The 19,568-nt window shown below is 39.0% G+C and overlaps 2 protein-coding genes across 2 annotated transcripts; one reads left to right on the top strand and one right to left on the bottom strand.

Moving 5' to 3' along the window:
• Positions 1-353: 353 nt before the first annotated feature.
• LOC112574517 lies at positions 354-1,918 on the bottom strand. Its single transcript, XM_025255644.1, has 3 exons — positions 1,763-1,918; positions 843-1,184; positions 354-701 (listed from the first exon to the last, which is right to left on the bottom strand). Exons 2-3 carry the CDS (start codon positions 1,056-1,058, stop codon positions 354-356), a joined length of 564 nt encoding a protein of 187 aa, XP_025111429.1. The 5' UTR covers positions 1,059-1,184; positions 1,763-1,918.
• Positions 1,919-5,341: 3,423 nt separating this feature from the next.
• Positions 5,342-16,563, top strand: LOC112574459 (secretory phospholipase A2 receptor-like). Its single transcript, XM_025255547.1, has 9 exons — positions 5,342-5,690; positions 6,201-6,358; positions 12,727-12,848; positions 13,273-13,400; positions 13,708-13,868; positions 14,257-14,381; positions 14,598-14,710; positions 15,078-15,217; positions 15,588-16,563. Exons 1-9 carry the CDS (start codon positions 5,636-5,638, stop codon positions 15,834-15,836), a joined length of 1,251 nt encoding a protein of 416 aa, XP_025111332.1. The 5' UTR covers positions 5,342-5,635; the 3' UTR covers positions 15,837-16,563.
• Positions 16,564-19,568: the final 3,005 nt, after the last annotated feature.

The following is a 19,568-nucleotide window of genomic DNA, read 5'->3' as shown; positions in this document are numbered from 1 at the left end:
TATGCAAAATTTGTAAAGCGCATACTCACACTCCTCAGGAGCATGCCCTTAGCACTTAAGAACAAGAACAAAACATGGACAGCATACGAGGGACAAGAAAACAAACAAATAACATAAACTATAAAAGAATAAACAACCGTACTAAACAAAGAAAAAAATCAAATACAGAAAACAAAGAGGAAGCAAACAACAAGAACAAGCGCTAAGAGTAACATGATATTACAAAAGGAAGGGTGTGAAAAAGGACGATTATTGGAAAGGTTGAAAAATAGGAGCTTGCAATTGAAGTTTACTAAATCATTACAAAAGAGTAATCACTTCAACAGACCTTTAATAGGAATTATGACGGTTGGCTAGTAAGCACTGGCTGCTGTCGAAGTATATAAGTAAAAGCTACACAAGATGCTGGTCACTCTTTGCATCGCCTCTATATGTGGCTCATGATTATTTTGGGTGGTGGTTAGCCTGCCCAGTTGCCTCATCCAATACCACAGCACAGCCATGAAGAGACACAGCAGTCCACCTGCCACAATCAACTCCATACCATTGTAGACTTCCATGACAATGCAGACACAAGCTATTAGGGCTATGATGAATATCACAGAGGTCGTGACTTTCTGGATGTGAACGAAGCCGTACTGTGTTTGCCATTCGTTGATGATACTAGAGAACTGGTCGAACTCTTCGTGGATGTCTTTCTCCTGAGGAGCAAAAGGAAAGAAGAATTGAGGATCTCCCACTGCCCCTAGAACTGATAAGTCACAAACTCAGTATGACAACACACACACGCACACTCATTATCCTAGAACAAATGAAAACCAAGGTAAAACATAAATACCTACACCTGTATCTACTTGAAAAATCACGTAGCGATTGTGGGCATCCTTCAAGACACTCTTGAGCTCCACGCTTATGTCCTTCAACTCCCTCACAAAGTCTCTGTGTATCCGGTCTCCGAAGGTGAAGGCCACAACCAGATGACGTGCGATGTCGGAGTCGTCTGCCCAGAGCCGCTTGAACTCTTTGTAGATGGCGTAGTCATCGATCATGTACTCCATATCGAGGCGCACGGCCAACAGGATGATCGGCTTTTCATGTGATGTCAGTGTCTTCCACCTCTTAATTTCTGTTATCTGATTTTCAGGTTCACAGCTCAGGCTGAAGATGTCAGGAGTATCCAAGACCTTTGCACGAATAAAACAATTTTATGACAGTCTGCCAAATCGAACTGCGAGTCAGGAAGACGCGATTTTATTTCAGATACGTTATTAGTGAAACAGAGTAGAAAGAAATATCCTGAAAGATTTATAATCAGCCTGTAAATAAAGTTACGATGACTGGTCCTCTCTCTCTCATTGTATCTCACTCTCTCGTCCTACATTCATAAAAGCCGATCCTGTCTGTTCTCCATCTTTTTACATGGAACAGTTTAAATAGAAGTCCTCAAAATTAAACAAATATATCTCGACTAATTATCCCACATACAATTATCTCACATGCCCCACTTCTCGCCACACTTGGTGGCTAACGTATTTCCTCTAAGGTACCAGACCCTCCTGTCCCTGATGGATCGTATACTTGTTATGTCACCTGACATTTGTGTTGGAGGCATGGCGGCGAGATAAGAAAGTCATTACTCTGTCTATTTAATTGTATTTGTTTGTTTGTTTGTTTGTGTGAGTGTAAGACAGAAAACTATTATTTCTTGCAAGAATCTGCGGTTGCTTGAGAATAAATATGAGAATACTATGCAACATCGCACCGTTGATATTGTGTGTCTTCTTATTGTTGATTTTATCTGAGACTTCCTTGTTATTGGATAAGACCCATCTCCGATTACGAAGGCATGTCTTCCGAGAAGAGTGTTTCCTATCCTGCTTTTTCCACTGCCGCTCCTTCCTACAACGATAAACACGTGAGACTCTGCTGTTATGTAACGTGCATACCTGGGCCCTGTATGAAGGAAAGAAATATAAAAATTCAAAGAGAGCAACACAATGAAATACGAGCACACACCTTAGACACACTCCAACAACTAACTACCCAACTCACATCCACCCGATCACAATCTCTATACCCTACCTGTCTCTGGTTCTCTCTCACCTACACCCTCAGATGGTAGCTTGTATTTTGTTTCAATATTAAATAAAATTTTTAAAAATTCTAAGAGAAAGGTCATTATAGCGTTTGATGAGGATTGTTTGTCTCATCCTTTACTCCTTTATCATGGTAAACAAATCAGATTATGTAAAAAACTGTGATTCTAGGATGGAGACAACTGGAAAGAATTCTAATCAACGGTCACGTGTCTGTTAACAGCGGGCAGAAGTTAGAATAAACTGTCGATGTACAAACATCATACAGCAGACTTGTATTGTCCACATAAGTATTGTTACGGTGTATATGTCTATGAAGATGTTTTTGTACAACTGACAGCTTTGTTGACATCAGCAACACCATAAACACGTGAGTGACACGTTAGACTACGACAACCACACCGAGGGACTCACCACACCAGATGCACGAACAAGTGTGATGGACTAAAGTAGCACTGAAATAAAAGACATTGACTGATTCTTTATTTCACTGTTGTATAAAAACAACAAATCATTTCTGTGGTATCTAACACCTTTTTCCTGTTCTTAATAAATTGTAGACATTACGGTCTATTGTATTATGTGTAAATAATCAAGCGCAGATATAAAGAGCTCGCCTTTCGATCTATGGGAGACAACTTACCTTTAGCAGTTTGTTTCGAATTTACTTGCTTACCTCCCCTGAACAGTTTGAATTCAGTTCCCATAAATTTTAGTAAGCGCACCTGTTTCATCAACTGATCTGAATGTTTGACAACGTTGAGCTTAAGGTGATGCAATTTTATAGTAGTTTGAAACAGCTTAGGAATATGTGTAAAGGCCAACAAGAATAGTAAAAGACATCAGTGTATCTAACACATTTATCGCATTCCTAAAATACTATAATGCTAAGACAAATATACTGCCTACATTAGATCAAATCTGATGGAATCATTCATGAAGGTATCGGAAAGCTGGCGAAGTCCAGTCCATGGCTTTCACGATTTTTATTTTCATTAAACTTAGTTTGTTGTGAAGGCGTGGTAGCAGGATTTTGTGAGCCTCGGGGAGAGCTGGGTGCTCAATATTCTTCTCTCCAACTCACCATATGGAATTGGATTCAAAGCAGACGACATGTTGAAGTAGACTATTCTCGACTTCTTTTGCTTTGCTATCCCGGTTATTTAGGATGTTGTTACAGTTTTACTGGATAGATGGACACGGTAAAACAGAAAAGGAACTATATCAAATATCTTCTACACGACAGCTAATATGAAAATTGTCTGGTCGTATTCTTGTTCAGCACACCTCGATACTAGAGATTAGGACCTTTTTAAGTCAGTAATACTTTCAGTGCTAACCAGAGTTATGACAACTCCAATACTACAGACAAGCTTTTATTTCTTTAACAATTATGTTTTACACTCTACATACATGTAGTTCAAAAAGTTTTTGAATTATTCATTCTGATTTAGAAAGTAAAATATTCCGATTAGAATGATTCCAATAAAATTAAAAGCTTTTATTTATTTACTCTTAATTTCTTTTCAATCCACATAGTTCCATGAGTCATTCTCGTTATTTTTTGTTTGCATAAATAAAATGAAAGTAATCTGAAGTCACACAGAGTATATAATACATATATACACGCAAATTCAATTTTTACCATGAGTTCAAGCAAGACGTGTTTAGAATTGGCTTACAGACCACAACTAGCAATTTCTGATTTAATGTTTATTAACCTTAAAGGGCTGGTTCAGGAGTATGTGTTGATATTGCCAGTGAATTGTTCTTAAATTCGGTTCTCCATCGTGTTTTCATAGTCATTAACTCCCCCCCTCTCCCCCCCTCTCCCCACACAAACAAACACACTTTGTTCACTCATCGATGTTCAACGTGTCTAGTCACTGATGTCTGTTGAGAACACAAAATACGTTTTACACCTTGTAACATCATTTGGAAAAGTTAAATTATACAAATATTGTTAGCTCTTGATGTTCTGAAGGTAGGTGCGCATGTACCATGCTGTCTTCAAAGACAGAGAACAACAGCAAAAGTACTGCAAATCAACTTGAAACATTGCCATCGAGTGGCTCGGTCCTAATTTTTTTTTTTGATCAGCTTAATAAGCCAGGGAATGGGATGATCGGATATCAACAGAGTTAAGCCTGAGATAAGCGAAATGGTGGCGCATTTCATGTTTTATTACTTAGACTACTTTATTTGAACTCATTGGAGAAGTAAAATTATAAATTTAACCAGATACTGATGAGCACAAAAACAAAATCACTCCGATTCGTCTTCTCATTGTTGTCGATATGACAACAAAAATATTTACTGTTTCTAGGCACGATGCTGAATCTTATTTTTTTAAAAATTACAATAAGTTTTTCTTTCTCCATAAAAAAGTGGTGATGAAATATAATGAACTCTAAGTGGAAACGAGATCCTGTTCATTTCAATTTCTACAGTATGTCCTGTGTGTGACCATTGTCTTACTCTGGTTCCAAGATCGTAAATAAAAGCTTTGTACTGCTCCAGAACCATTATAATTATTTTACATTTATTTCAAAGAGAGCATTCTGCGCTCATGTATAATACAGTATAAAGTACGAAGGTACTAAAATATTCAACAGATTCCCGTTGACAATAAGTTACATGAATCCTATGTCCTGCAATCATGAAGATGTAGACCTGCTCATCACTAACAATGAGGCTAATAGACACTGATTCTATCCAGATGTTTGTCCCGATGACTAACACCGGCGAACCAGTATAACCGTTCGTCAACTGGTACCAGTCAATGAACGAATAAATATTTTGTTTATTTACTTTTGGGGAAATAGTATCTTGTTCTGTGTCCAGCCACATGCAACATTCGACAACACTGCTTTCTGTTTTAAGAATATCTAGCGAGGTCTTGACAGTAATGGTCATAATTTTTGAAATGTCGAATTCTAGACTTGCTTGAAAAAGCTCTATTTTCTAAAAGGGGCTAGCATGTTGAGGTTTAGATATTTGAGATCCTTAAGACAAAGAAGAGAAAACTAACATTTGTTTTAGTCTCAACATTTAGGACATCAGTGAGACTATTGCTTATATCAGGAACCTCACAGAATTGAAGATTATTCAGAATAAAAGGTTACAGTCCGCACTGTCACTGTGTGTGTATATATGAGTTTTATATAACATGTGTACAAAACAGGATGTTGAAAGAGGATGTGATCTTAGGGTAACATGGAGTGTAATGTCAGTCCCGATATGCATGCATAAATAGTTTCCCAAGTCGTTTATCGCTCTTCAGGTAGTATTCTAAAGTGAAGATTGAGAAGGATTTTCTTTATCTTTCAGTTTAAAGAAACTTGCAGGGAAATCTAGAATGTTCGACCGTATCTTCATTGCCATGATTAAACTCTCAGCAACTACTTAGTAGATTAAATGCGATGCTTACGTGTTTCTCAAATGTCAGTGCAACTGTCCTAACAACTGACTGTGTGGCTGCACTGGGGAGAAGGACTTCCCTGTCCTGTCTCTGACATACAGTCGCAAATCAACGAGAGATGTCTCCGAGAATGGTCTCTGTGACAGCTGTTGTCATCCTTCTCTTAACAGGGAGTAAGTATGCAACGCTAGTGTGTAAAATTTATTTGAAATATCAGATTATAGACTTTAAAAACTTTAAAATCATAGAAAGGTTCGTTTTTTAAAAATTTTTTTAAGCAATGAACATTCTTCGGTATGAATCCCTGTCTTACACTTGTTCACTTGGCTACATGACAAAGCTCAATCGTCCTACGACAAACCACCGGGTGAAAATGCTTTGACCTGCATATTTTACATGTGTTTCTTTAACTTCACAAATTCAAAAGAGAGTCATGAATAATAAACTTAAAAGATATAAATACATTTACAAATAAAGTCACATGATGCATTTATTGACAGTCCGCAATGCTGATATCCCTAAATGTCAAAAATAAAACTTCCTATATCCATAACACGTTATCGCCACTCTCACATCAAGGATGTCTTGTGTCATTTTCATCGTTACATATATACCAACATTATTCACCTGTTTGTACATAGAAACTTAATGTAACATGTTTACAATTGCCTGCGGAAAAACAGGCGCATCTCAGACAACAGACAACTGTGGTACAGGCTGGATGCTTCTCAATTCTTCCTGCTACCAACTGTCTCTGGAACCAAAGAACTGGTCCTCAGCCCTGACAAGCTGCCAAGAAAAAGACGCCGATCTGGTGTCTTTAGAATCATGGACAGAACAAGTAAGCATCCGGCAGAGAAATTAACTGTTTTCACAAATGTGTCCAAAGAGAAATATGGGTGTTGGATGCTTCATCAATGAGCCATGAGCTCATAGTCACTTTATAGGGGGATAGAGTACAAGGTCTTGAGGTCATGGCATCCAAGTAGTCCTGTTCTCACCGCGTGGTCACTGATGTCTTTGCGATGATAGAAGACAGTCCTGACGACTGGTTGCCGCTGACCTTGCGATGTGATTCTCTAGCTTAAACATCCGGGCTTTTTCTCGAGTCTATACAGCCTTCTTCTTCGTCGTTCACTCAAATGGACACGCCTGTCTCCTGCACAAATGATGCTGTGCGCCGCAGGTCCTCCAGGCTGCCGTGTAGCCAGGCCTGACGAGAGGGGGGGACAGGGGGTCTGGTGTACCCGGGCCCGCGGTTGTCAAGGGGGCCCGGCCTTGGTCAGTGGATTTTTTTTTCTTCTTCTCCTTTTCTTTTTCTTTTAAAGAAAGGTCTAAGGACAGAACACCCAAGCATTACACTTGCAGAAGTTGAGTTTCAAGTCTGTAGAATACAATTTCGGGGTGCTGGGGCCTGTCGTGAGAAGTGTAGTCAGCGGTTATCATATTCTCGCTGGGCAAGCCAAGAGGCGACGGCTGCTGGACACTGAAGATTTTATCGCGTGTGAACCGCCCTGAAGAACGTTCGTGCCATGAGATTGCTGGCTACAGGTGCCACTACGGGAGGGGGGAATGGAGGAGGGGGCGGGCCCTGCAAGCAAATCGGACTTAACAGTGGAGATCAGGCAGGTATGTTACTGATGTGTGCACTGGCCACTCTGTGAACCGACATGGTGGGGGCCCGACCCTGGCGCTGCAGCCTGTAAGCGAGAGACATCAAGGCTGCTTTTTTTCGTAGTTACTAAGCAACACTGAGACTTTCCTTAACCGTATCTCCATCACCATGCAAACAACTACATTAGTCTACATAGTAGATCCTTGATACAATGAGACTATATTATCCTGTAATACTATCGCAGCCAGCAAAATAGAACACATTATTGCAAAACATTTTAAAAAACTGCTGTCCGCAAATATTAGGTTTATAAATTGATCACGGTGGTTCTTTTGCTCTTTGCCGACAAAGCTCCCGGTAAAAAGGAGGTACTATCTACCACCATCCGTCCCCAAAGCCACCTCGGAATCTTTCTGATTGTGCGCTAGTTGTCTTCAAGGAAGCTGTCATATATGGTGCTGTATATTGAGTTTTGCGGTGGCTGCGACATTTGCTTTCGAATTATCACATATATTTGAATGTGTTTTTAAAGGAGCTTCGTGTAACGTATATTTGTTTCACGATGAAGAATGGAAGAAAAGAAAAGTTTACAGATGTGTTATGAGTTATGACATAAGTGTTAGTTTGTCCACGTTTTCATTAAATTTCTCCATGTCTTGAACCCCACAATCAAGGTAGAGGCAAATTATGTTTTAGTTTAGAGGCCAGTGACTAAGATGACAGCAACTTCCACCCATGACGGCCATCGTGGGCCGTAATGCATTGTTGTTGACAACACGACAAAAGGGAAAGGGGGTGGGGGTGTGATAGTTTCTGGAAGACTCCACGGAATGGACTGGGAATTAAATGGTCGGGGTTTGGAGCAATTGGAGGTGTAGACTGATATTTTTATGAGATAGACGAGTCAGCGGTAAAGTCGCCGTGTGTTTGACCTGACACTTAATTTTCCCATCCCTTTCGATCGGAGTCATTGGACCAAAGAAAGCTTGGACAGATGGACCTTAGAGATAGCCATAGTCACTTAATTTCACACCGCACTCTCCTGCCTGTCGCACGCTGTCTTCTACACTCGAAAAGCCGAGATACGCTGCACTTTGTTATTATGGTAAGTACACTATTTTTTATTTATGCTTCTGTGATTTTCTGTTTATTGGCAAATAGCATTTGACAAGGCAGGAACATCAGTGTCAATGAGAGTGACTAGCGTCTCAAATTGACTGACAATAATGAAGTTTGTGAGAAAAGCTTATTAAGTTTGTAGCACTCTAGTAGTGTACGAAGTATAATGTCTTTGGGTTGTAGATTTGCATCTATATTCTAGAATGTTCAGCACGGCAGCAATGTAAAAGGTAGAATGTCTTGTGAGAGGGAGGAAATGATGTTCAACAATGTAGCAATGTTCACAGTAAAATGTCTGCGAAGAAGGGCTAGAATGTTCGAGGGTAGGGAGAAGAAATAGTAGGACTGACAGTGGGATGGCAGCTTTTGTGAATTTGAGAGAGAGCAGTTAGGCCAGACGCTGAGCAAAACTGAATAAAAAACTTCAGTGCGGAATTCAATCTCTGTGTTATTTCTGGTACGACAGCCCCCTCTACGTAGCCATTTGACATGTTGGGTACAAGTTTTTAGTCAGCAGGTAAAATGACAATATTAGTACTGTATAACTTTGTTCTATGAACTATTACGATTCAGCTAAAATATACTAAACATTTCTATTTTTATGTCATTGTCACAAAACCTTGTAATCTCCTTAAATATTAAAAGTATTAACACTTACTAGCTAACTAGTCTTTAAAACAGTTGCTTTGTCTTCTAAAACTGAGCACGTATTTTAACGGCTAGTGACTGATGGGGGTTGAAGTCGACCGAGTTAATGCTTCGTAAAAAGTTGGATAAATTCAAAATGTGTGTGTGTGTGCGCGCGCGCGCGTGCGGTTTTGCTAAAGGAATAATATAGGAAGGACTTTCGATAGGTGCTGCGTGTTTGTTATGTAAGTTGATAAAAATGATAACTGATGTGCTCTGCTGTTCGTCGCAGCAAACACTTTTTTAATGAGGTTATTACGACACTCGATGAAGACTTGTTTAGGCATTTACTTCTTTGGTTCTTCCTCTTTACATGTAGAAGTATAAATCACTTACATAGAGAACATTTCCTTGCACGTCAGTGAGCTTAGTACAAAAGGGCTATGTGATACCACAGTGTTGGGATAGACAGAAGACAATTAAAAGAGGTACTAACGAGATTACGAGAGAGATACGTCTTAGCCCTAGGCAGTTTTTAAAAGGTGATTATTGTATGACACTACAGTCAAATCTCCCTACTATGCCACCTACCGGGACCGAGCAAAAGTGGCTTAGTAGCGAGGGTTCGTAAAAACGGCTTTATTTGCTCAAGTTACTTGTCAGTCCAAAGCTCTCAAGAATCGTCGGCTGGCGCTAGCTGTCTCCTCTCATTCTCCCCCTCACCTCTTCATCCTCCACCCCTCCCAACCACATCCGCGCACCTGCATCCTGTCGCTAGTCGACCCCATCCCGCTCTCCCGCTGTCACCCGGCCAGCGACCACCACCCCCCACATCGCCAGCCTCCACCCTCCCTGTGTGCGTGCTAGGTTCCATCCCCACTAACTGCGATGTCGCACACTACCGTACAGTATAATAATCGAGCATTGCGTGGAATTTCACAACTTGTGTCTTTTAACAGTCACACAATAGTGGCATAGTAAAATTTTTTTTTACATTGAATTTATAGTCGGGACCGAGCAAAAGTGGCACAATACCGAGAGTGGCATAGTAGCGGGTTGGAATAGTAGAGAGATTTGACTGTATTTTACTATTTTTTTTACTAAATAGAACACTGTGCGAGATCTTGCAGGCCTTATAAGCAATCTTTTTCAAAGTTTACGCCTTTGCAACGAAGAGGTCTACTTACCCACGGTAGAGTAAAATGTAACGGGTACAATTTCATTCACTTTCTTGCATTCATTACTAGCATGGGTACTGCATTTTGTCCAGGTGATGTCCGTTTGCCTGATAATCTTCCTGTCAAATTTAGTTGAATTTGACAAAATGTGTGGATTTATATCGATGCCAGTGCCATGCGCACCACGCACTCATGCACATACCCCTCAAGCGCTACAAGTCTGATCCTTTAACATCATTTGTCCTCATTTACTAACCACTCGCATGTAAACAACTTTATGTTCAAGTAGTGATGTAGATCCTAGTGCACTTGTCCTACTGTTTGCAGTCTATATTTGGTTACTGAATGTCATGGATCAGTCCGTGCCTCCTTTGTTTTTTTTTGTGGCAATTGCGCCTGAGTTTGGTGAAAGGAAATGGAGGGGGGAGCGGGGTGGCGTAGCCAGCCCTGTGTGTGTGTTGCCCCTCTGCGATGGACAGTCAACGGCGTAATTAGTTGACGGATATAGAGGTCGTGAACCCCACGTGAGTTTCGGACATCACGTGCGGCTGAAAGAATGCGACACCTGGTCTAGGAGACTGGGGGTGAAGATTTAAGGCGGACCGTAGCGTCGGTCGGGGGTGGGGGGGAGGGAGAAACGAGTAACAAGAGGAAGTATCGAGCAGCGAGTTGAGGTGGGGAGAGAGCCATCCAGCGATCGAGAAGCTGATTGATACAGCGGCGGCTGTTAATTGTGTTAATTGTGAGTGGAGTGTATTGATGACGGACTTGCTTTACCGTGTTTGCTACGGAGCCGCTGTTTGCTGTGTTTTGGGGATCGCAACTTCAGTAGAACTGCTGCTGAAGGGTTCCTCGCCGAATCTGCTACTGGGAGCGGTGGACATCGCCGAGCTGAGAAGTTCCAGAGAAGAACAACCCGAGCCGACGACTATAGGCGGGCAGCATCTCATCACAGCTGGGGAGTGTTGAGCAAGGGGCTCCACTCTCGTACCTGACAACGACGACGACACACCGACCGCGTGGAGGGCCGTCGCTGTCGTCTTTTAAAAGTCGTGCAATGGAGTGTCGAGGACACTGACGATTTGATTGTCCGCTGGTACCGACAACGCAAAGTAAGACTTTTGCCTTTTGAGTTTACCTCCAGAGAGAGAGGGGGGAAGGTCGTACCCCCCATTGTTTATCTCCACCGTCAACTTTAGAGGGAGAATAAAACGGTTTACACGGACTGTGTGTATGTGTTTGATGAACATTTATGAGTACACGGACATTGCTGGTGGCTAGAAAGGTGCTCGGAGAGACGTATCGTTAGATGTGGATTGAAACGGACATATGTATGAGAACTGTTGTAGCAGCCTGCGCGCTGCCGTAGTGTCGGTGTTGAACCAACCTAGGATGTATACTTTCTGATTTAGATCGGATAACAGTGAACTTGTGCTGTATGGTTTAATTTGACCTCCTGGAAATTCTTGTATTACAATTTATGTTTTTTTTAGTATTTTTTTCTTTTTGGTGTATAATAAATAACAGAACGTCTCAATCTGAAGTGATCTCTTGTCGTTCTTCGTAAAGAATGCGCAATGTCCGACTACCGGTCGTGACACTGAATAAAGTGTAGATATTGAAATTCGAATTGTAAACATACATTATATACTGGGAAAATAATTTACGATTACAAGTACAAGGGGCCCGGAGAGGTCGTCTGTCCCGGGGCTCGGGCTGGCTCTCGGCGGCCCTGCGTGTAGCTTCCTCAATACTGGCGTCTCATCAGTCCAAATGCGGTGCCTGAGTTCTTCGTGCATAGGGCATTCTTGCAGTAGATGTGCTGTCTATACATCCAAGGCTCATGTACTTTGGTCATCACACATCAAGCATCTTAACTAAATAGCTAAAGCGATCAGGGAGGTTGTCACCCACAGGTGATCATTGACAGGTAGAAAAAAATCCAAACTGATGATCCAGTTACCTTCGCCAAAGATTTTAACATCTTTACGCTCATTACTATAACACTTTATGTGATTTGATTATGGCCTACCCCACAATGTAACATAAGATTATGTTTAACACATTTTAGCATTGACGTGTCTACTGTATGTCTATTTTGATGTTTTTTGTTTCAGCTACTATATTTTTTGTTGAAATATTTTTCTTTCTGTTTACATTAATATCTTTATGTCCGCTTTGTTGTTTTAATTAACAACAGATGTTAATAATTATTGTTATTATTTTAACTAATTAACTTAAATATCATGTCTTAGTCTTAGAGTATAGTCACTTCTCCCAATCCTTCTACCCTATGGAACCCCAAATCGCTCTTCTGGTATGTATACCAACCAAACGATATATATATATATTGAGAGAGAAACAGCGGAGGGATAAATAGCAAGAAAGTTTCTTCTCTGTGTGATAGAAAAATGGTAGACCTAGTTAAGCTTGATAGATTTTATGATATTGAGTACAACACAGAAATTATTTAGCCTTCGTAATCTGAAACAAAATATCAGGCAGGAAACTCGTATCGAATCATAACTTATACAGGAGTAAATAGACATTTAGTACTTTTCAACATGCTTCCACCATTTCATCAATATTTTTATAATGTAAACGGAGTATAGGGCTACAAATAAGTACTGCAATGCTTTGTTGTATTTTGTTGTCACTCTGGAAATAAAGAAACTGTCAGAGATGGAACTTGCTGCCTCTGAAGGAATCTGGTGGGTAAAACTACAAAGTAACTCAAGTGAAAGCAAGGGAATGTTCCTCTATGATAACTCATCTTTCTCAGGGGAAATCATGTAAGTCAGCTTTTATATAGAGTAGTTGTTCCTAAGGCTGTAATTAATACAAATTTTGTCATTAATATTTTCATCACTTTTACAAAACATTCCCTTATTGAAAGTGCAACTTTTCTGTAATAAAGAAGATTTGCATCAACAAAAATTTGTAAATTAAAACGAGTGAATTAAGAAAAAAAAGTGCACGATGATATGTATTCAATAAGAAAAGATGATAAAAGACCTGGATGTGTATTAGATTGACCCAACCTGGCTTCTGTAGATAAAGAGGACGACAGAAAGAAAAGTTCGGCGCTTATTGCGCGCTCCCACTTATTTAAGATCTGGTGTGAATAAATCTTGAAATATATCAGTTTTGAGAATTCTATAAAAGTCAATATTTCTCCTTTTACTTTGGATGCTGCCAAATGTTCTTTGATTAAAGATTGTGGAACGATGGCGAGCCCAACAATGTAGAGAATCACGAATACTGTGTGGAGATGTACCCTACGGGCAAACTGAATGATGTTCCCTGCGAACGGCAACAATTCTACATCTGTAAGAAATACTTAAGTAAGTACCGCCAGTTAGAAAGTTTTCAAAACTAGAAGCACGTGGGTTTGGTTTGCTTCAGCAGCCTTTCCCAGTCAACCCAGCTGTTAGGGGACAATATTTTTAACCTTTACTCAGAAAAATTCACCTTTTATTCCATTTGTCAGTAGATGAGTAGCTATGACAGCTGATAATATCTACATTAGTCATTTATCTACATCTATATATACATAATGAGAGAGTCAGCCAAGCACATATATATTCATATAACGTTAGATAATAGCTTTTACATACTCAAAGTCTATGACACATTTGTTTCCTTGCGTAGAGCGCGTTAACCACTCTAGGAACAGTTGTGATAGGAACTGGATCATGATCTTGGATTCCTGCTACAAGCTTTATGGTCAGAATAAGCAGTGGAAAGACGCACAGAGAAAGTGTAATGAGGACGGCGCCAATTTGCTGACCCTGGAGTCTTTAGACGAACTGGTATGCAACCTTCATACCTTCAGGTTTCTATATACTGAATTAACATTTAACATGCTTTACTCTGTTTATATGTCCACCTGTCTACAACAGTATTAATTAATTTTGTCTGAAATGTGATTACTCTTGCTTACTATTTATCTTTTGAACATAAATAGAACAGAGACTCGAAGTTTTATTTCTAACTGTTTGATCTCATTTTACCAGAAGGCAAACTTGCTTAAATTATTTATTTTAGTGCTTTTTTGGGAAAGGAGACATTAATTTATCTTCTCACATGTTAATACACATTGTTGCATAAGAAATGCTTGTCAAAATCAGGTGCTGGTGACATTTCATACTTTAGTATACATCTATTTACTCAGTGCATCGCCACTTGTTTGGCCTGAAGTTGCAGATCAGGAACGAGATGTATCACATCACCAGTATAGTCCACTGGTGGGTGGGGCTACAGAAGATATCTGATGGCAATTGGCAGTGGTTTGGCAAGCCTCCGATGATATCCCCTGCAATAACGTGAGTTACCATTTTATTAAAGACCTATCCAGGTAGATATCTACCTGCATACCAGTCTATTTCCTTTAGTTCAAACATTCGTCCTGTTGGTAAAGCCTTGCAGATCGCTGCTGATGCCTGCCATCAAATTTATGATTTCATGCTTAAAGATGTAAATACATTCTTTGTCTTGTTTCACATCTCCTAACGACAACCTTTCTATTTGTATCTCTTCAGTCAGTGGAAGAAGGACGTGCTCATCACAGAGGACTGTCTGGTGATGGACTCTGATGGCTTTCTGAGTGGCATGCCTTGTGATTCCTCTCTATTCTTCATATGTGTGAAATCAAGTGAATACTCAAGAATTACAATTTATATTCGTTTTAATGAAGTTAACAAAATACATAAAACAGGATGCCAACAGGTGATCATAGCAATGACGAAGGGATTCACGCCCATCGTTGACTAAAGTGTCTTGTGATGTGAATAGTGTGTACAAGTGTGGGTAAACATGTTGTAAGACCAAAGAGCTAAAAGTGCCAAACTATATTTAGTGTAGAAAGAATGAGATACATTAAATAGTAGATGTCATGCTGACACAGATAAATTCTTGCTAGTGTCCGGTATTTGTCCTCACTGACAATGAATGCTTGTGTGAATAATGATATTGAAAAGCATCTCAAAACATCAACCAGGTCATTTTCTCTTTATTTGTAGACAACTGTGAATCTGAATGGATCGGCCGAACCCCTTTTTGTTACAAGTTGTCCAATAAGACCATGTCGTGGTCTGGTGCCCAGGAGACCTGCAAAGCCGAGGGAACAAATCTGCTGATCGTCAGAACTTTAAGCCAACTGGTCTGTAGTGTAGACAAACACAGTTCAAGAAATATTTTCAAAAATTTCTCTTAGTCTTTCTATATTAGATTGGCTAACAGGGTAACAAATGCTGTCAATTTTATGTCTGGGACCATATCGCTGCTGAAATCGTGTTACTATTAACATTAACCTACAAAATTATGTTAGATTTTTCAAGAATATAAGAATTCCTCTGTGTGTGTGTTTTTTTTTTTTATCTCTCTATCATTTTGTTCGTATGTATCTAGCACCTTTCGTATCGTCTGATGATGACATTTTACTGGTGAGTGTACATTATGTGAATAGTGTATGTGTTGTCATTTGATTTATAAATGATATTACCATGACATTTTTTTCTATTCCCATCCAGATAAAGATACAGAATGATATTGATATGAAGACTTCGCCATGGTGGGTAGGAGTGCGAAGGACATCTCCAAGTAACGAGGATCTGAAGCAGGACAAGGATTCACAAAAGTGTGGAATGATCGCCTCGAATAATTCACTGGTCTTCACGGACTGCACAGCATTACACTCCTACATCTGCCAAAAAACTCGTAGTAAGTGGGAAACATTTTTAGCAATTCACAGGCATTTTAAACATAACGAAGATATATAGAGGGAATTGATAGATTTTTAAAATTTTCCTAATATTTGCTACTTATAAAGAGCATAAAAAAATACAGTTTTCAAGTTAAAAGGTTACGAGGATTGCCAATGTTTTCGATATCAATGCATTGTCATAATGTTAGTAATGTTAGTACAGTGGTTCTTAACCTTGTTTGAGGTACCGAACTCACAAGTTTCATATGGACATTCACCGAACCCTTCTTTAGTGTCATCACGAATTTACATAATCAGTCCGGTATGTCTTGACTTCCATGGCAGACGCTCCGCCGAACCCCTGAGACCGACTCACCGAACCCCTAGGGTTCGATAGAACCCCGGTTAAGAACCACTGTGTTAGTGTCTTAATGTGAATGACGATACATGGTTATCATCTTTTCAATTTTCTAGAAAAAAGGAGTATAGATTGTGAAACCAAAATTAAAAACACTAAACTGTTTTAATATTTTCTAGTTTTATTTTAGCTATTATGTTCAAATCATAAAAGAAACTTTCTGTTGTGACACATGTGATATGGAAAAGTGTACAAAATCTTTTTTTCTAATAAAAGTGTGCAGTAAAATGTTACATAAAGTGTAGGCATGCTTCAGTATTCATTCCTACCCCTGAACAGCTGAACTACTGTCATTCCATCCACAGATCATCCTTTTGATTATTCACACACACATTTGTGTCTCACCCCACTGCCTCAAAGTAGTGCTACTTCCTGATAATTATACTCTCGGTTATAAAGTCTATTTTAGGTATAATTTAATCATATTTATGTCATATATTGATAAATTTGTCAACATATCACTGAGGAAGCAAAATGTTCTACCTACAACAAAACTTTCTGTAACACTCATTGTGAAAAAGACCAAATAGGATCAAAATGAATCAAAAATGATCGATGCTATACAATTGTAGTAACTGAACTAACAGCGTTTGGTATGTTTTCTATCAAAATCAATGAGCATAAATAATAAACATAAGATGTATATTTACGACATAAAAACTCAATTGTAAGGGATACTCTGAAAGTTCAAGTAGTAAGCACTTGCTTGGTATCTATGACAAAATGGCCGTGCATTAATTAAGACCTCTGTGCCTTTAAATTCCTGAGGTGTGTCATGAACATTTAGTTTGTTATGCTTGGTTAGTGTTATGCGTGGTTACACAAATCTGGACATTGGCGCGGAAAAATATGTCTGTAAGTCAACTCAGTTGACTGCCAAGTTGTTTTGGACCTCTCGATCGGGATGAGTGCCCTAGGTCCGAGAACATCCCGATAGGTAACCCGCAAATTTCTATCGCAAACCAGCCGCTGACAATTATCCCCTAGAAAAATCAGTTGGTGAGGACTTAACCTCTGCAGATCCTCCCAGGAAAAGGTGAGAAAAATAGCCAGAACACTTTTGCCTTTTCATTAATTGGATATGATGATTAACATGATAACCATGATGATGATGATGATAACATAATAACACAACATTACTATTTTATCACGAAAACTCAATATTGCCCACATTTTTCACAGGCTAAGTTGTTTGTGTGATAATTTAAGAATGTTGATTTAAGCTCAGTGGGTACCAAACAAAATCGCTAAGACTGTCAGTATTACTGGTAATCTTTCAGGCCAACAGGTATCCATCAGCAAAAGTTATTAATTTTCGTAAAAAGAGAAGCTTTTCTCCTTCACGTGGTCAAGAACAAAGAAATGAGACTCCAACAGTCGTCCAAGATAGATGGGATGGAATTATATCTTTTTGATAAAATGAGTCGTAAGGTCTGTACGTTTGTATTTTTGTGTTTTGTAGCAAGTGATTATGCACGCACAGTATATATATATATAATTTGCTTTGATGTAATACATGACTAGATAGAAGTGGGACCTTTTTCTTGTTCCCAAACTCGCTGGTGGGGATTATAAGCTAGGAGTATTTTCCATTATTGTGAAAATTTGATTGGTTTGTCTAAAAGATATGAATTATAGCGCTATCACGCTTAAAATGAGGTTTTTAACCCTGAGACAGAGAAAAAAAAGAAAACAAGTATCAGTCAAAAACATGGTTATTAAATTATGTTTGCTCGTGTCTAAGTTTACATATTTCTGTTCCTTGAAAACATTTTGTAATTTGAATGAATACTGTATGTAAAAGATTCAAACTGTGAAGTCACTTAGTAACTAACCTCAGAATGTTCTCTTAAAACAGGTTTCGACAAGAGCTACTATCCTGTCAGTGGAAATGTGGAAGTAGAAAATTATTTTTGTGTGATATTCTACAATAATAATTAATGCTTTATAATATTATACATAAAATCAAACAGAGTTGCCTCCATACAGCGGTCTTTGTAGCATCTGCATTCATCGTCCTGATTCTTTTCCCTGAAAGTAAGTATTCAATTCTGATTCAGTAGAAAGGCTTCTGGATTGTGTGCAGAGCTCACTTCTTTCAAGGTACATATAAAAGGCACATTTCTACTGTTTTCCTGTTATTCTTGTTGATGATACATGGTATAAAAGCTTATTTAAAAGGTTCTATAGTAAGGGAGGCAACCACTTTTCTATGCTAATATGGAATAGGGTTAAGTCCCCTGAGTTGTGACCAGAAAAGTGACTGAGACTAGGTCGTAAATTTTCTCTTTTTTTATTATTATTCAAACACATTTATCTTTGATTCATTATTTTTGGATACATTTGTTATTTTGCATTTTACTTGTGCTGATACTCTAAGAACGTTGTAAACAAACAGACTTTCCAGTAAGACCTTTTAGCTTTTTGTTTTTTCATTTAGTATGAACTAAAAATTTCGTTCAGCTCTGTGCCGCACGCACTTATGGATCATTCAAACTCCAAGGAATTGTGTCCAGAACTGGGACTACTTTGAGAGGCGGATGTTGAAAGTTAAGGCAGGAAGAAGACGTCGACTTTCTTAGAGGAGAGGAGGACATCTGTTTATTTTCTCGTGTTCCAAAGCACCGGACTTGGGAGGAGGGTATAGCATCAGATTGGTGTCAATTCAGCGGATATACGTGGTATTATTAACCCCGACTCACTCCACTGTGTGCTGTAGGATGTAGATGGCAATATCATCTGCATGAGCAAAGTTGACGAGAGTATGTATGAAAGAGTGGATAGTGGTCATAACGAGAGTTAACAGCACTGTAGCTTGGAATATAACGGATAAGACTTGAATTAGATAAGCAAGTGTGTTTTGCATTTATTTAACATAATTCTATGATTGATAAATCTGTTCTTCTTGCATTGATTCGCACGTTGTCAAGTTTTCTGTTCAAGCAAGAGCAGGGATGGGGAGTCGTGTACCGCTTGCTGTGTGAGCATTGTATGTAACTGTCGCCTTCAGGGTTATTTTAACCTGATGTCTGTGTTTTTGACCTCCTAAGGTAATGTTTGTGGTCATGTATCTCAAGAATAAAAATAATATAAAGTATGCAAAATTTGTAAAGCGCATACTCACACTCCTCAGGAGCATGCCCTAAGCACTTAAGAACAAAAACAAAACACGGACAGCATACGAGGGACAAGAAAACAAACAAATAAAATAAACTATAAAAGAATAACCAACCGTACTAAACAAAGAAAAAAATCAAATACAGAAAACAAAGAGGAACCAAACAACAAGAACAAGAGCTGAGAGTAACATGATATTGCAAAAGGAAGGGTGTGAAAAAGGACGATTATTGGAAAGGTTGAAAAATAGCTTGCAATTGAAGTTTACTAAAT

Source organism: Pomacea canaliculata, linkage group LG10 (genome assembly GCF_003073045.1).
Source record: "Pomacea canaliculata isolate SZHN2017 linkage group LG10, ASM307304v1, whole genome shotgun sequence".
NCBI lineage: Eukaryota > Metazoa > Mollusca > Gastropoda > Architaenioglossa > Ampullariidae > Pomacea > Pomacea canaliculata.
This window is presented reverse-complemented; position numbering and strand designations above follow the sequence as displayed.